At 36.6% G+C, this 18535-nt stretch overlaps 1 protein-coding gene across 4 annotated transcripts in view; it reads right to left on the bottom strand.

Moving 5' to 3' along the window:
* Positions 1 to 18535, bottom strand: part of LOC131062006 (uncharacterized) — a 334716-nt gene that overhangs the window by 288103 nt on the left and 28078 nt on the right. For all 4 annotated transcript variants that reach the window (XM_059216662.1, XM_059216661.1, XM_059216660.1 and 1 more), the window contains exon 3: positions 4392 to 4476. In XM_059216662.1, the coding sequence (XP_059072645.1) occupies positions 4392 to 4476 (85 nt within the window). The remainder of the gene's footprint in view (positions 1 to 4391; positions 4477 to 18535) is intronic.

The raw sequence follows: 18535 nt of genomic DNA, 5'->3' as shown, positions 1-18535 counted from the left end.
TAGTTCATGATTGTTTCTTTTAGAAACATCGTCTTTCTAAATCTATATAAGGAGACTTCGTCTCCATTGTTTAATACAACATCACAACATCGAATATTTTAATAATAACTTGTTCCCACTATTCTCATACTACCATAGACTTGTTTGGACCATTTTTGAAGCTCAATTTTGACAGTGAGTTGGGTAATGATTTAGTGCAAACAAGAGCTAGTTTAGATCCTCTTCACTTAAACCTTTGCTCTCCTTGCAAGTTCTCAATATGACCTAATGACTGTTAAATATTTCATTAAAATTATTCTCACCCCATAATTATTCGTCCATAATGAGGTCAGCACAAACTAGTTCAAGATGCTAAGGATTTATATAGAAGAAGTTAGTAATCTTCCAAACACATCACCCTATAGAAATATAGAGTGGTCGAGAGCTGAAAAGGGACAAAAGATAGACAGAAATCTCTCTGGGATGCACTACTTTCTGAAAAGTTCTTCTTAAGAGGATACAAATGAATCAAAGTATTGGGGCATGAAGAAAAGTCTCTGGCAATTGAACTCTCAAAACATAACTTGTATTCTGATCTTGATGCTCCCCTCCTTGGGCCGTCATCTCCACCTCGCAAGAAATTAAAAGGTTCTTGAGAAGAACTGTCCTCATTTGGGGTATACAAACCTCAACCTTCTCTCCATGGTACTTATGACCTAGGGGTACATTAGCAACCATGATAAAGGAAACGAGATTGTGAAAGGGACATCTTTGAATCATGGTACTTCTAGTTGCAGAGACAAACCCTATTCTAAGTAGTGTTGTTATGGTCATAGCAGCATTTGCAAACTTGTCTAAGATACAAGTGCATGACTCCACGTAGACCTAGCAATGTTGAGCTAAGCAATACAAGCTCCTTTCTACCATAGTTCATGACTCCATATCGTGATTTTAGTTTTTGATGCCATTGATATCATAATCCATGAGTTTTGTACACTTAAAACACTCGACAATATTTATATATTTAATAATGTTATTTCATTTTGATAACATTCATTTTTATACGCGTGTTCAAACTTCAGTGTACACATGTGGATGTGTTCAAGTTAGCTTCTATTTGATTAGTGTATTGTGTCTTTAAAGTTTATTTATTGAAGGGTGCATGATAAAATTTCTAAATCCTTAAAAATTTCTATATATGTCATGGTTTTTCAATTTGCCAAGTCTGTTGAGTTTTGGCCAAGTCTATGTTTTGAGTTCGAGTTTAGGTCAAAAATTAGCATTTTGGGTCTAAATCAAGTCCGAGTCTTGTAACTATGCTATAAACCCACCTTACTCTTAGTCGTGGTTTTCTCTCTATCCCTGCTTATTTGCATACTTGGTCCTAATTGTGGAATTTTTACCTCTTTAATATTATATCATTTACTAAAACACAATACACTCTTATTTTGGTGATTATCATGTTGATAAAATATTTGTCAACAAACTTACTCATTGATTTTTATTGGGAATACTTATAAATGCAGATTCAAAAGTGTTGTTGGTTGAAGTAGCTATCATATAAGCTACGCAATTGACTTGTAAACACCTCAATGTTCATATAAATACTCTAACCAATCTCAAAGCCACAAGAGGTGCAATATGTGAATTTGATGTCAAATCTTCTACCATATCAATTACAAAGTACTCCAACCTATCTCAAAGGCTAGGCCAAACATATCACACAACTGAGAAAGTACAAGGCCATGTGAAGCATGTACTTGCAAACTGAGAAATTATCTTGTTTAATAATGGTTTTGTTGTTAAGAAAAGAACAAGAAGGGTTTTGTTTCTAGTAAACAAGTTTGTAGGAAAAGCTGGTAAGGAACCACTGACCTGCAAAGTAATGACACCATTTTTTATTGTCAATTAAAATGGATCCCACAAAAGTTGGACTAGAGTTGTGTTTTGTAGGAGAAGAAAAATCTGAGTTGTTAAATTAGTCCATTATTATTCAATGTGCTACAACAATTTAGTAGGGATGTTGATATTTAGGCACACCACTTTGAATTGAGTGTTTGCATGAAGTTACTCGCGCTGATAGTTGGGTGCCTATGATACTGTTTGTATATGGTGGGTATCTGCTTTCACTGTCAATGAGTTCATGATGTTTCTATGCAATTAGAGTTTAATCTGCCAAAAACTGCCAAGCCATCTTTCTTCAGCATGATCACACTCAGTTCCACCTCGAACAAATGTGCATGTTCTATTACAATGGCATGGGAACTTTTTGCAAGGATATCTCACTTCCTTTTTGCACTCATCAGAACTCTATCTGTACCTCTACCCTTGTACCCATCGTTAAAATTCTTAGTAAAAATTTTCGTAGTTGGCCCTCAAAAGTCTTATTTCTATAACTAGCATTTGATCCCATGATTAATTGTGATTATGTTCTTTTCAGGTTGCTCAAGGTCATTCTACTGATTTCATATATTTTTCCTGTAGTAATGCCATTCAAAAAGTGTCTCCTTGAGAAACCTTAATAATAGAAATTAGTTGAAACTTCATATTGGCTTATCCAGTTAAGTTAATAGTGCCTTAGGTTTTAACACTCTCACAAATATAGCCACATGACACTTAGCATAACATTATATGTAACTTGATGTAATGTCCCCAGTTTGGGATTTTACAATAATTCAGTCCTGAAATAAGATTTAATCAAACTGGAAACATTTTATTATAATATTTGATTTATAATTCTAAGAGTAGTTCAGGATGGAAAACTTATCTTGATAGCTTGTCATGAATAGATGATACATAATCCAAATCTCTTGCTGTCACTTCCTGTAATGTAATATTTTCATGGACAGCCCTCTTACAATTAGGTGTATATAATGATTGTCTTCAAGCACATATACACACCACACATTTGTACCTCCCGCTCCCTGTCTAAGAGTAATTTTCATCTCCTTAATATCGTTAATATAAGCTTTCTTAGAAAGGGTGTAACTCTTCAATGAAAAGATAACCTTTGATTGGATGTGACCATAATCATCCTTTTGAATGTAAAAGATATCTTATTTATTAATTACTACTTAAAGAAAATCATCCTTCTCTTATTAATTCGCACCCCTTGCTGACTTTGGTCAAATATATTTATTTTGACAAATCATTAAAGCTTCCTTATCTCTATTCAATATCTTTCTTTACTCATGAATAGCAATAGAGGATTCCGCGATTATAGAGTATAGGCGCATCAAACTATAGTGGAGATAATCCACGTCAAATATTACTTATTCAGAGGTAATCACGCCTTTGCAATAATCGCTGCCACTTGACACGATTGCCGGTCTTCAACGATTTGCTGATTTGTCTTCTGAACAAATCAGTTCCTCCAAATCGCTGTCCTCACAAACTTATGTTCGAAGATTCCAAGCTTATAATCTCCTTGGTGGAAATGGAACAGACTTATGCTATCTTCAGTCAAATCATTGTTGCTCAATGGTTCGTATTTCACTTTAGAAGAGCTTGGAAGGACTTTATATTCTTGCAAGGGAGACCATTCTGACATGCGTCAGATCTGGTCTGCCACAAAGATTACCATTTGATATGACAAGTAGATTATAAATAGCAGCAGCAATCAAGCCACCAGCAACCGGTGAGTTGAGAAATTTTTATTTGTGTTTTCTTGGGTCCTTCCACTATCTTCAGCCACCAGCCATTAAGAAGGGAGAAGTGGGGCCCGCAAGGACTTGGGCAAAGGCCCCAAATGTAAATATCAACTCAAGGATTAAAAACAGAAATAATATTTTCAATACAAGTGGCAGATCATGGGATTGGAAATAACAGAAAATATTGCCCGTGTGAGGTATAGCATCTGAATTATACGTGAATTGTTTAATGCATCTGAAATCAGTCAATCGGCTTCCTGTAGCTGTGCATAAGGAATTGGTTTTATAGTAACTGCTGTCCCTGTATAAGGGAGCCCTGCAAATTCTAAGTGTAATTATTGTTTCATCTTTTATGGATGATCCTTGATGCAAGGTTGGTCCTTCTGATATTGTGAACTTGGATGCTTGCAAGTCTTTATTCTTTGATATTATTGATCAGGCCCATATATCCTGATTATCCACTATCCCTTACTCACATCATTTATAAATATAATACAAGGAGCTTTCTTAATATTAACTATATCGTATGGAGTTTTGTTTGGGGACATTACAGTTGATGTCATTTTAGTTGCATTAATTATATTGGCATTCATTTTGTGGGGGATGTTCACCATCAAGTATTGTATTCTAGCATGGATCTCAAAATACAAAATTGTACAAGAAAGACTCTTCCTTATATACTAAAAAATAGGATAAAATGGATGAACCACCAACCTCTTCCTTATATACTAAAAAATAGGATAAAATGGATGAACCACCAACCTCTAGAAATTTGCATGGCAACTCTAAAGGTGAATCTAGAAGGCATTCAATGCCTGCACCACCAATAATTTTTGTTCTTCCATCCCTACACCAAAGTATTATTACAAATCACTCCATTAGTTATGACCCATCAAAAACAAAAATTACATGTGATCAAATAATCCTAACTTCCTATGCCTGATGATGTGTTATTTAGGGACTACAAGAAATAGCAAATTATCCAAAAAATACTTGTATTCTTCCATCCCTACACAAAAGCATTACAAAAATATTCAATCGTATATGACACATCAAAAAAAATTGTATATGATCAATTAATTCTAGCTTGCTATGGGAATCATTGGGCCAAAGTGACACATCTCGAAGGCTAAGTACAAATCCTGAACATTTTGGAGATGAGTTAACAGGAATAGGACAAGGCCCTAATGTCCCTAGAACAGCTAGAAAATGTCAACGCATCCCTCCACCATGCCAGGGACATTGGGAGATCCCCTACAGTCTGCAGTTATTTAAGTTGCAGAAATGAAACATTTGAATTTTTTCTTTAAATGCAGTGATCTGTATCAATAATCAGTTCTTTTTTTATTTCTGGATCTACAATTGAGCAATGTGTTTCATGACACAGAATCCCACATCTAAGTCGCAAGAAAAGATTAAAATAATGGTATCCTAGTATTTATCTATGATTCTGTAACCACATATGATTAGCTAAAGATTATATATGTTATATATAAAAGGAAACAAAAGATTAGTATACATTAACAACAGTCATATGCAAATTCGAATTTAGCTTTGAATCTGAATTTTGAAATGGTTTACTAGAAATCATTTTTTGGATGATAAGAAAAGCAAAAATAGATTGGTATTTCTCACACTTTCTGTTTCTAAGTTGTAACCACAAGCCAGCAACAGCAACTACTGTCAACATGAGAATATCTAAATATATCTGTGCTATACAAACCTAAGTCACCAGGTTCGAATTCGAATTCAAAGTTCAACAGCATTGAAATTCGAATGAAGTTCGATGAGGAAAAAATTCGAAATGTATAAAATTCGAATTAAATTCGCCATATGTAATTTTTTTAAAAATTTAATAATATATGTAATATATCTATAAAATTGCCTAAATAGTTTAACATTGATAAATAGATTTGAAATCATTACAAAAAGATGACACATTTATAAAATATAAACCATAGGAAACATATGCTTTCACGATTGCAAAGATGTTTTTTTGTCAAAAAGGTACAATAATAGTCAAAGACTTTAGAACTTTAAAATAACTCTAAGTCATCAAGAGCACTTGGCTGGGATGCCAAATCATCATCATCTGTATCACTACTCAGTTCATCATCTGCAAAGTCAGGCTCATCTGCATCTGGCATTGCTATGCCTTCAAGAGTTTGTTCTAAAGAATTGTTCTTTGCTGATTTGTTCATCAGCAATTTCAACTTGTTGCGAACATAGACAAGATCTCCCAACTTTCCAGTCAACAATTTGTTCCTCTTTTTGGAATGGATGTGGTCAAAGCAACTCCAGTTCCTCTCACAAGATGATGAACTTGCTCCCTGACTCAAAATTCGAATAGCAAACTCTTGCAGTTCAGGAGCTAATGATCCATAAGCGATCCACCATCTATATCCAGGCATACGTGGCCAGCCATATTTGGCTTCTACCCCTCCAAACATCCCTTCTCCTCTCTTGTATTGCCAACTTTGATCTCTGATTAGTGCTGCAATTTCTGGATCTGGTACATACCTGCTAATGGCTTGGTAAAGCCCTACCATGATTTCATTATCACCCCTTCTATCAATAGCAAACAACTTAGGCTCCAAAAAGCAAGCTGCTACATGTAAAGGTGTGTGCATCATTTTCCATCTGCAATCAACTGTCTCCCATATCTGCGAATATTCTACTTCTTCATTATTTAGTGCTTTTTGAATAGATTCCTTACACCTGTCCATGCTTTCATAAAGCATGCCAAAGCAAGGAGTGTCACCATCAACCATACGAAGCACATCAACAACTGGTTCACATACAAGCAAAACTTTTACTGCACTTTCCCAGAAATTGTTGTTTAGGATGATTTGCTCTATGTTCTTCCCTTTAGGGCCTTTAGAAAGCACTGAACTTTCCCACTGATTGGAACAAATAACAGATCTCAAAGCTGTTTTTTCTTCAACCACTCTTTTCAAAGTGATATAATATGAAGCAAATCTTGTTTCACAAGGCCTCAACAATTCCTTTGATGCATGATGACTATAAATACTCAATGTGAGACGATTATTCCGTATGAAATTTGCAATTGCTCTCCCTCTATGAATAGCTTCATTTACCCATGGGAATTTAGCCAAGTCATGAAGCAACAAATCGAGACAATGGGCTGCACATGGGCTCCAATATATCTGTGGGTACTTCTCTACAAAGCCTCGCAGCTCCCACACAATTTGCTGCACTATCAGTTACCACTTGAACCACATTTTCCACCCCTACTTCAAGAATGGCCTCCTCTAATATTTGAAAAATATACTCTGAAGTTTTCTTGTGGTTCATGGTGTCAATGACTTTCAAAAACACAACACCTTCATGACAAGACACCAAAACATTAATCTATGGCCTTTGACACATATCTGACCATCCATCACTCAATATAGTGCAACCTGTTTCCTTCCAAGTGGCTTTGACATCGGCTAATTTCTCAATCACTCTATCTTTTGACCTCTGCAAAAGAGTTGTCTTGATAGCCTCTGAACTTGGGGGTGTGTACCCTTTGCTAAACTCTGCAATTTTGTGAACTGCATTACGAAAATGTAGATTTCTCGCAACATTGAATGGAATAGCACTTGTGTAAAACAACTCAGCAACTGCATCATCCACCTATTGTTTCTCTACTGGTTTCCAAAAGTTGTTCAGTGTTCCACTCTATTTTGATACACTCACCGGTTTGGATTGCATAGAAGAGTAAGACATGATAGATGTGAATCTAGATATATCTCCTTCAGTTCTTTGTTTCTTTTGTGCCTTCTTCATTTTGCCTACCATTGAAGCAGCCAACTCTTTCTCTAGAATAGCTTTAAGTTCTGGAGTCGCACCTATACATGCTTGAACACCTCCACTTGGACCCCCAGTATTAGCAAGGAAGTGGTCCCTAAGCCTTGTTAAAGTTCTAATTATAGTTCCCTCACATAGGTTACATTTGATGTGAGTTCCATTTCGGGTCACATGCTTCCATGCCTCAGAAGTTGATTTAGGAGGAGCCATTAAATGACAATCTGCATGTTTGGAAAGAAAAATTAAAAAACAAAATAAACACTACATTTATGTCAACCTTTCAAAATAGAAATACTTTTAAGTTTTAACAATTTCACAAATGACCTCTTAAAAACAGAGTATAAAATTCAGCTTGAACCTTTCAAAAACAAAATAAATACTATTCTTGTTTAATAAACATAAAAACAAAAATTTAATACATTTTTAGTTTTAGATTAAAAAACAAAATAAACATTACATTTATTTCAAAATTTCAAAATAAAAATACTAAAGTTTAATAAAACGTTTATTAATAATTTAATATACATTTTTTAGCAAAAAAATACTCGTTTTTATTTTTGGTTATTAAATTTTATAAAATTACTACACTACCATTTTAAAAAATATATATATAAAAATGTATTAATTTTTTTTTAACTTAAACAAACAAATAAAAAATTAAAATCAAATAATATAATATTAAACAATGTAATAAAAAACTATTGATATAAATTATATAATATTAAACAACATTATAAACATTTTAAACATACATTGTGTATTACTATGTGTATTTTATAATATTATATTGTATAATAATATTAATATATTATTTAACCTAAAAAATATTTTAAAAAATACACGAGAAGCCTACCTGTGCAGGTCAGGACTCGGGAGGACGGACTGACGGCAGAGGAAGAGGCAACAACTCGAGCTTCGGCGGTCAGCGACGTCAGTCTGCAATGGAGGTCTGCAATCGAAGGTCAGTTTGCAACAACTCGAGCTTCGGCGGTCGGCGATGTCGGTCTGCAATGGCGGTCTGCAGTCGAAGGTTGGGCGACTGGAACTGATGCGTCCACGACTACAAATCGAGCCTCGACCTAAACTTTGCTTGTTTGTCATCGTATTTATTAACAAAACTCGATGAAACCCGGCAAACACATCATCCCTAATTTTTGGTACGAATTTGATCGAATTTTTGACGGATTTTATAAACTGTTTTAAGTTGGGCGAATTTCAAACTTCACGGTTGAAATTTGACTGAACCTGGTGACTTAGATACAAACTAAGAAAATAATGCTAAAAGAGCAGACAAAGAACATCCTCCACACTGACAGTGAGTTGTTCAAAGGATCAAGGATAAAAGCTGTTAACAACAATGTCCACACAAGAATGTGCTGCACAGTTAGCCAAAAGGGGTTTTCCTAAGGCAATATTTTCACAATAGCAAATGAATTAGGCTAAAATTAAACTGAAAAACTCAAGGAATTCATGGTTTTGGTGTACTTGACTACATTTTACACACTTAGTACTTTTGAATTGTAGTATGGTGTGTGCCTGCCTTAGTCATTTAAAGCGTTCCACATTTCAGACTTACCCCCGGACCACATAATCACAAGTTAACATTAAACCAAGTTTTGTCAAGCTGTAAAGTTTACACATGTAATGGTTTTAAATGATCAAGGGAGCATTCCTACCTAGATCACCAGAAGTCTTCAAACTTACCACTTGACTTCATCCTTGTCAGAAAAAAAAAAAGCAAGTTGTTTAAAAATTAAAAACTCAAATGTTATATTTTTTATTTTATTTTATTTTATTTTAACCGTTGTCTACCCACTGTCCCCAAAATCCAGATATTTCTCACAGTTCCCCAACCATACCCAAAATCTGGAAAAATTTTGCCATTTTGGAGCTTAGAGAAACATTGTGAGAGACCTTTAATGATGTGGTATATTAGGAATTACAAGAGCAGTTCCTTTTTATCATAGAAGTAGTTAGCACCCACTGCTAGCATTACTTTATTTTTTAAGTATTCATTCTATCAAATTTCAAAAACAAATTACAATAATGTTTCTTTTTTAGTATGCACTACTGTAAAATATTATAGAATTACTTGTTTAGTATGCACTACTGTAAATTTGAGTCTATCCCCCTTGTAATAATTTTTGATAGACTCCTCGGCCCTATCCATGGCCTCATAAACATACCCCATTGGGGTTTGATCCCCATCTACCAAGCGGAGAACTCTAATCAAGGGCTCTGACACCTAAAATAAAAAAATACAAACTACAAAAAGATTAATTATTGAAATTACAAATTTATAATGAGAGACTTGAATAAAAAAAAAAATATTCAAGTTTTGAAGTTACCTTCACAATCTTCGCAGCCTTTTGTGCAAAATGGTTGTTGAAGACTATGCATGCAACACCCTCTCCTTCAGGCTTCTTTGAATAAGGTGAGTCTAGCCATGTTTGACTCACAAACATTTGTTTCAAAGAAGTCAATGCACCAAGAATGCTTTGCAACGTCAAGAAAATCGTTGCAAACCTTGTGACACCCGCTCTTACCAAATCTCTCCCTTACGTGTGCTCTCTCATCAAATGAAGAACCCATGGGTGATTGTAAATATATTTTGTGATCCGCCTTGCATCTTCCACAACTGGAGTCAACCAATCAAGTTTTCCAATGTCCTCCAAAAGAAGGTCAAGGCCATGTGCTGCACAAGGTGTCCAAAAAAGAGGGGTGCCTATCTTGGAGGATTCTCCCTGCTGCCACATATGCTGCTACATTATCTGTGATTGTTTGCACCACATTCTCAACACCCACCTCCATGACAATTTGCTCCAACATTAGAGCCAAAGTTTCAGCTTTTTTCACCTTGTTGGAGGCATCCACCGATTTCAAGAACACCACATTGTTCTTGCAAGCAACCAAAAAATTAATTATGGTGTGTTTTTGCCATCTATCCAGCCATCGGAAAGAATAGTGCAGCCATATTTTTTCCATTCTTTTCTTTAGTCTTCCACCACTTTTGTTGCCCTATCAACTACATTTGTGAGCAACCTACAAGAACAAAGTGTAATTAGGTCTTAGTACACAATTTTGATTTTATAAACAAGAAAAACATTTAAAAATGAAATCAGGTGGACTATTTACTACCCTCCCACCCAAGTACCTGCGAGACGGGGCCTTGTATCCTTTTCCTAAAACTGTCAATGCGGTAACCAAATTAAGCCAATAAGGATTGTCTGCCACATTGAATGATATGTTGTTGAAGTACCAAAAATCGGCACATGCAATGTCTATTTTCTCATGTGCCTCCCTATTCCATCCAGTTGCCTCTAATGATGGTTGTGCTCCAAGTGTGTTCCTAGGCACAAAATAATTCCCTATAGACTATGTCACTGATGGCGATGCAGTAGGTGCTCTACTAGAAGAAGCAGAAGTGGTGGTCGGGGTGGTGTTGGGTTTGCGGATACGCGGCTCACGACGAGAGCCCACTATGCCCTGAAGTGCTTCTTCTTCTTCTTCAAGGTCAATTGAAGCACCTTGAGATTCAACTATGGCTGCTCTCATGGCTAGTTTTGCCCTCACCCTTTGCAACTTTTTCACTTCCCCATCTGCAACTATAGCATTAACGTCTCTTTTTATTTCTTTTGTGGCCCAAGGACATACCCTAGCATCATGCTTCTCGATGCCTGTAAGGTGGTATTTGAGGCAGTTTATGCCTCCATGAAATATTCTTTCACATTTTATGCATATGACCAACCCAAGTTCCAATACCTCATAGGCATACCTCCAAGTCATATCTCTAGCACCTTTAGGTCGGGTGCCTATATATCCAAATGGATATGGTTCTAGTGGCCAGTTATACTTTGAAGCTGAACCTAAACCTGAACTTGAAGTTGAACCATCTATATTTGCCATTATAAATTAATGGTTAGCTGTTTACCTACACATAAAAAATGAAAAGATAAAGTTAATATTTTAGTTAAAAAAATTAGCAAACTATCTAAATTGATTTAAATAATTTTAGAAATCATTCAAAGTTAAAAAAATTAAAAAAACTATTAGGGCTTAAATTTTTTTGAAAAACTAGAGATTCTTCAAAAAAAAGTGAAAAATCAATAAAAATTGTCAAAAATGGTGTTAATTCTTGTTCCAGTGACTCTCAATCATTTTTGACTACTTAGGAATGATTTTCTATTCATCTAGATGCAACATAAAATAAATAAAATGTTTTAAAAAAGCATAGGAAAAAAAATCAAAAAACCTACCTAGGAATCTGATTTTGTTTAAAAAACCACTTCAAACCCACTTAAAATCCGCTTAGAATTGGCAAGAATCGATGGAAATCACTTTGCAAGTATTTAGGAGGGCATTTTTCCCCTTACTAGCAAATTAAAAAACACAAAATGATCAAATGACCTTTTTTTGACATTTTTCCTTTTTGTGCACTGGCGGTTGAGTTTTTCACACGAACTCACCGAGTTTTTTGCAAAAACTCGGCGAGTCGAAACTCGCGAGTCAATGGCATAAAAACTCGCCTTACGAAAAAACTCGCGAGCTTTTCACCATTTGCCGAGTTTTCGGCGAGTGGTGCATCTATGATGTGAACAATTGACTTTATGCACAAGATAGACTCAATAAATATGATGTGATTTCGCTAGAATTACAAGGTGACTTACGTTTTATGAACTCCGCTAGAACGTGGACTCTATACTAACTTGCTTGGAAATAAAGACAAAAGAGGATAAGGGTTAAGAGATCCTATGCCAATCCTAAGAATGTAGGAAATGATTGTTGAATCGATGACACCAAACCAAGCTTTGCTTTGCCATGTGGGAACAACTACACAAAGATTGTGCAATCTCCTAGGGACAAGCAAATGATTTTCATAGCACCCATGCACACCAACATTACAAACAATGAGCAAATAATGATTGAAGTTAAGCTTTTAGTCAAGTTCACTTTAACCGCACACTGCAATTTGCAATCAATAAACTCCAAGTGGTATGAACATAGGTTTCACCATTCATCAACAATAAGATCTTCCATTCATCTAATTAAGATCTATGCTATGAGAAGCAGAGACCATGCAACAAGTTGAAATAGCACACCAAAATCCACCATGCCTTCAATGAAAATAGTATGTTTATTACAACAAGCCTTGGCAACAATCTCCTTTCCTCCTACTCTACTGCTACTAACTATTTGGCTATTAACTATTAACCTTTACAAATGAGAGATTTGAGCCTTATATAGAGGACTCATTACATATGAATGGCTCGGATTGATTCAAGATCAGCGGCCGAGATTACAAAATGAAACCCTAATTAGGGTTAGTTACAACTAACTCCATTCGACCAATGAAATAATTACATCTTGATGGACACACGTCCTTTGAATTTCTGACAAATGAGAGATGAGGTTAGGTATATGAAATAATATTTGATGAGTTGCCATGTGTCACTCATTCCTCATGTAGATCAATCAGGTTCACTAAACTTGGACATGCTGACTTGTCACAATCCAATTAGCTTGATGATGACTAGGATGTGTTGTGACCTATTTCACACATCACCCCATTGCAAATGGGGAACCCCAGTTGTTTGCTTAATGGGATTTTGTCTAAGTGTTGCAATTTCATAAGTCCTTTTCAAGAGTTTAGAGTTAGAATTTTTCCAAGGGTCACCCCGAGTCAAATAGAGAAATCATGCCCCAATCAATGTCTGGAAACCACCAAAGTACTCAGAAGGCCCAAAGGACGAAGATTGCAATTGCTTTGGGTCAATTCTAACACCCTTCTATCTTTTAGTTCTACTTTTTTGCTTTTTTTTGCTTTTTTTATTTTTGGCACTTTGGGACCAATCCGAGAAGCAGCTTTTTTGGCTTGCTTTTTGCTTTTTGTTTTTTTGCTTTTTTCTTCTTTTTTTAAAGTAGACCTAGAGTTGGGTCCCTCAGGTCATGGAATTGTTGTGAGGTATTCACACATTGTCCCATTGCAAATGGGGACCCCCACTTTTTTCCTACTTTCTAGGTAGTGTTTGATGTCCCCTTAGCTATTAGACTTAATCCAGAGGTATAGGCGCTCAAATGGCTAGGAGTCGGGTGGATAGTCTTGCATAAGTGTGAAGTAAGTTTGCAAAGTCTAGATATCATGAGTAAGGAAGGATTGATAATTAGAGGGTCACTTCAAGTGCTCCTCTTGAGGAGCGAACTTCACTTCATGTGCACCCCTTATGTAGCGAACTTCCTGCACTTCTCCCACAGAGCGAAAAATCATCTTAAGGTCTCATGTTGAGCATGTTATCATGTATTGAAATTGAGACAGTAAGTGAGAGTGAGCAAAGGAGAGTTTAGTCTTCATTTGAAATCCACTTCATAAGCTCAACCTCAAGAGAGACTTCACCTTCAAAGTCAGAGGAGTGAACTTCAACTTCATAAGTTGAACATTTGGAGCGAACTTCATGAACTGGGAATTTGGAGTGAGCTTCATGAGTTGAACATTTGGAGCGAACTTCATGAACTAGGAATTTGGAGCGAACTTCATGAGTTGAACATTTGGAGCGAACTTCATGACTTGATGAAACGGAGCGAACTTCATGACTTCATGATTTGGACCGAACTTCATGACTTGATGATTTTGAGTGAACTTCACGAGTTGAACATTTGGAGCGAACTTCATGTCTTGATGAAATGGAGCGAACTTCATGTCTTGATGAAATGGAGCGAACTTCATGAGTTAGAAGATGGGAGCAAACTTCACCTTCGAGCCTTCATGAGCGAAATTGAGTAGAGGAGCGAAAGATGTTTGATAGCATTTACCTTGAATGGATTCAATTTGAAATGAACTTCACGAACTCAACAACACAAGCGAACTTCATGACTTGGAGAATTGGAGTGAACTTCATGACTTGAAGATTTGGAGCGAACTTCATGAACTAAGAGATTTGGAGCGAACTTCATGAGTTGAACATTTGGAGCGAACTTCATGAACTGGGAATTTGGAGTGAACTTCATGAGTTGAACATTTGGAGCGAACTTCATGAACTGGGAATTTGGAGCGAACTTCATGAACTGGGAATTTGGAGCGAACTTCATGAGTTGAACATTTGGAGCGAACTTCATGAGTTGATGATTTGGAGCGAACTTCATACAAGTGAACTTCATGAGTTGAGAAAGATAAGAGAACTTAATAAACAAGGTGAGAGAAACAAACTTCATGTGCATGCCACTTAGAGTGATCTTCATGCTCAAGCCCACATGAGTGAATACCAACTTCATGAATCAAGCTACATGAGCGAATTTTAACTTCATGTTTGAGATAAGCAAACCTCATGTAGGCGGCTTCAACGGCAAGTTCCAACTTTACAAACCAAGGGATATGAATGAACTTCAAGAATTAATGCATATGAGCGAACCTCATGATTTGACCTACATGAGCGAACTTCACAACTTAAGACATGAGCAAACTTCAAGAATCAACTTTGATGAGTGAACTTCACAATTTGAAGAATATGAGCGAATTCCACAAATTGAGCTTCAAGAACGAATTTCAAATGAGTGAACTCTACTCCATGTATTCTTGATAGAAGGCGAAGTTGCGAGATTGATTTGATGTTTGGAAGAGCCATTTTGAGTTGAGAGAAAATGGAGAGTAAGTTCAAAGACAAGGACAACTTCATGAACATCCAGGGTGGAGTAAGCTTCAAGAGCCCCTTTCTACGAGCGAAAAACAACTTTAAGTGCCACTTCATGAAGGCGAATTCTCTTTATTTGCTCTTATTAAACCTCCAAACCACATGAAATCACATAATTACATCAAACTAGGAGATTATATGGAAGGTATGTATATCATGTGTATTTGATACTTGCTTGTTTGTTTTGCAGGAGATGAAGAAAGAAATAAGGAGATCACACAAGAAGCATTCACTTACACAGAGACATGATCTACAATATCAACGACATGGAGGGAGTCACAAGAGAAGGAATTCCGAAGGAGAGAGACAATGGTGACATCAAGAGTTCATCAATACTTCAAAACTAAGATTTATACCTTGCACTTCCATGATCAAGGCATTCGAGAAGACAGTTTCAGAAGAGTTAATCAAAGTTAGAAGATCATCGCCATCATCGTTGAAGCTGAATAATGTTCAATATCAAAAAATATTACTTCATGATGATCTATCAAACCTACAAAGTGCAAGTTAAAGGTGGCGTCTGTTGACGTGTCTGGAATCGCATTGCTGCAAACTCCATACGGCCAACACAGAATAGAATAACTAGCTAAGTATCCTATCCTCTCTTGAGATAAGGAAATCCCTAGTGATGTTTTTTACGTTTGATCAAAGGGGATAACCTCAAGGTTTCGTTTGTCAAGTCTTGACTGCGGGATTTCTCAGTGGTTTGATGTGTTTATGCTGGAAACACAAGGGGGACTTACGGTGAGATAGGCGATTTATAGATAAGTTCCCTGGAATCTTTATGATCTTTCTTATCAAATGATTTCAGTTGAGTTGATACTGTTTTCAATGGGACTGCGGATTCTCTTGATAAAAAAGGGGAAAAGGGAGGGAAGGAAGAGAGAGAGAGATACATGAAATACAAATTTTAACTAAGATAGCAGATTCATTAAACAGACAGACACCTCCAAATAACTAGACTAAGCATCACCAGCTACTTAAGCACAATGTTCACATAAAATCTAGTGCAATCTTCAAAGGAAAATAAGATTTTCATGTTATCAACTACAACATTAGAACTTTTACATTCATAGTGAGTATTCAATAACCGAACTAAGCATGAAAGGTTCAGATTAACCATGCAGAGAGAAAGGCAATCAGCCATTCCCCAATGGTGTGAACTGCGAGGATTCTATCAGATGTTTGTTTGAAAATGCTATATAAAGGAAATAAACATAACTGAAAAATTTCTAAATTAGTGAAGAAGGAGACCATGCACTCACAAGGAAATTTGGAAACAGTCTTAACTTTGCATTAAATCCTGTAAATTTCGCCAGAGCTTTTGCAACAATCCAAGAACTTCTTACAACATGAGGGAAAACCAGTCCCTTAAATAGGCTTCAAAAAAGGATGAATGGCCCAGATCTAATCTAAACAAGTGGCCCAGATTCATCCATAAAACATGGCTGCCCATACCCATAAATGGGAGGCAAATATCAACAACCACCCCAAAATGAGTAATAACTACCCAAAAAGGATAATTAAAACTTATCCAAAATTATCCAAAAAGGTGCATTCATAAAGTTTTACATCTCAGTTGACTTGAAAGTCAAATATGACCCTTTTGGCCAAAAGTGCACTTTTCAAAATTTAAAAAGGAAAAAAGTGCATTTTTAGGAAAGCACTTTTTCTTTTCCAGTTTCAAATCCTTTTATCAAAAATTGACTTTCTTCATGCAAATATTCCCGCCAGAGATCTCGACCTGCTGCACGTTCCTCATGAACATACTCCTGGAACCTCATACATAATTTGAAAAGCAAACTGAATGGAGATATAGGAGGATGGCAAATTTTATATTGCATGCCTTCGAGGTATTGGTCTACCTGCTTCAGACCATCTTGCCAACTGGAACGATTACGCTCAAAGCACAACATGTCCGAGTGGAATTGACCGGCAAAGCCTAGGTCCTTAATGGAATAAGTGATCTTATTTGTTCCCAATCTTTCCTCCCAGTCTGGCGGTATTACTTCATCGGATTGGTCATTTACCCATCCCGAAACCATTGATCGATGGATTATCTTGCCAAGTTCCTGCATGGTTTTCAAAATTACCTCGCATGCATTGTGTTCTCTATCAATGATTTCCTTCGCATCATTCTTCATGTTGACAGTCCAGTACCATTCCTTAAGAGTGCTGATGTTATGAGGATCTAGGATGGTGGGTAATGTAGGAATCTATGCATGGGTCCAAAAAAGAGCGTTCATGAGGGGAAGAGTAGTGGCAGCCACTTCCTGGATGTGGAGGGATTCCCTCTTTACCTCTAATAACTTAACCAAAGTGGTTTCTCGGTGGCGAGCCATTTCCTTCACTTCCTCAAGGATTCATTCTCCCCTTTTTCTGATGCCTTGTATCGATTCCTTGACGGTCCTTGCGGTGTCCCGTACTCCTTCAAATTCTGTTGTGGTCCTCTGTGCCAATGTTGTCGGGGGAATGTGGGATTCGGAGGCATTGTGTAATGGTCTTAGGAGTGAAGTTGGCGAGAGTCATATTCTCGAGGAGCACCAATCTGGAATTTGGCTGATAATGCTGGGCAGCCTCTACTACTAACTCATAGTTCTGTACTGCTAGAGGAAATCCCGCCGCCTGGGCGATGCCACTTTCCACCATCTGTCTAGGCTTGCCATATGCGTTAGGGGAGAAGACCCGATTCCTGAAGTCCCGGATGTCGATATGGCCTAGGTCGGTATCACCGATATTGTCCCAAACGCTCTGAACTTTTGACTCCCTCAATCCTCCTCTTTGATACTGATACTTAATCCTTTCAACTTTGCGTGGGATATCTGATTTGGGTGCTTGCGATGTCTCGGCTGCAGCGGGCGTCTTTGATGATTCTATCGCCGATTTAGGCATTTATCCTGCACAGCCGGACGCGGATTACGAGGCCATACAAAAGAAGTAAGGCGGGTTAGATAGAGAATACTCCAGCATTCACGGATTAATTCAAAATTTAGATTGGACATGGAGCAACATTTCTAGCTAAAAGCTTGATTGATTTAAACCAAAGTATTCATGAAGATTTTGATCGCGAATTTACACTTAACACTTTCTGGATTAATTTTTAACAGGGACAAAGCTCGATAAATTCTCCTAAGTTTGAAAATGAAATTTCTAGTTAAATCTTAGGAGCAAATTCTAGTTTTGATTGCTTTGCACAACGTTTTACAAGCGGAAAGAGATACGAACTTCAAAAATTTCAGCATTTTAATCAGATTTTGCACACACATCTATTTGATTTATAAGCATTTCAGATGATCAAGAGAGACAAAGCGTACTTACCTGATGAAAATGGATGGCAAGAAATTGCCCGACCTTGCTGCGTAAAGACGAATGGATAGTTCTGCAAATTTCGAAGATTAACGATTATCTCCT

The sequence above is a fragment of the Cryptomeria japonica genome, chromosome 2 (genome assembly GCF_030272615.1).
Source record: "Cryptomeria japonica chromosome 2, Sugi_1.0, whole genome shotgun sequence".
NCBI lineage: Eukaryota > Viridiplantae > Streptophyta > Pinopsida > Cupressales > Cupressaceae > Cryptomeria > Cryptomeria japonica.
This window is presented reverse-complemented; position numbering and strand designations above follow the sequence as displayed.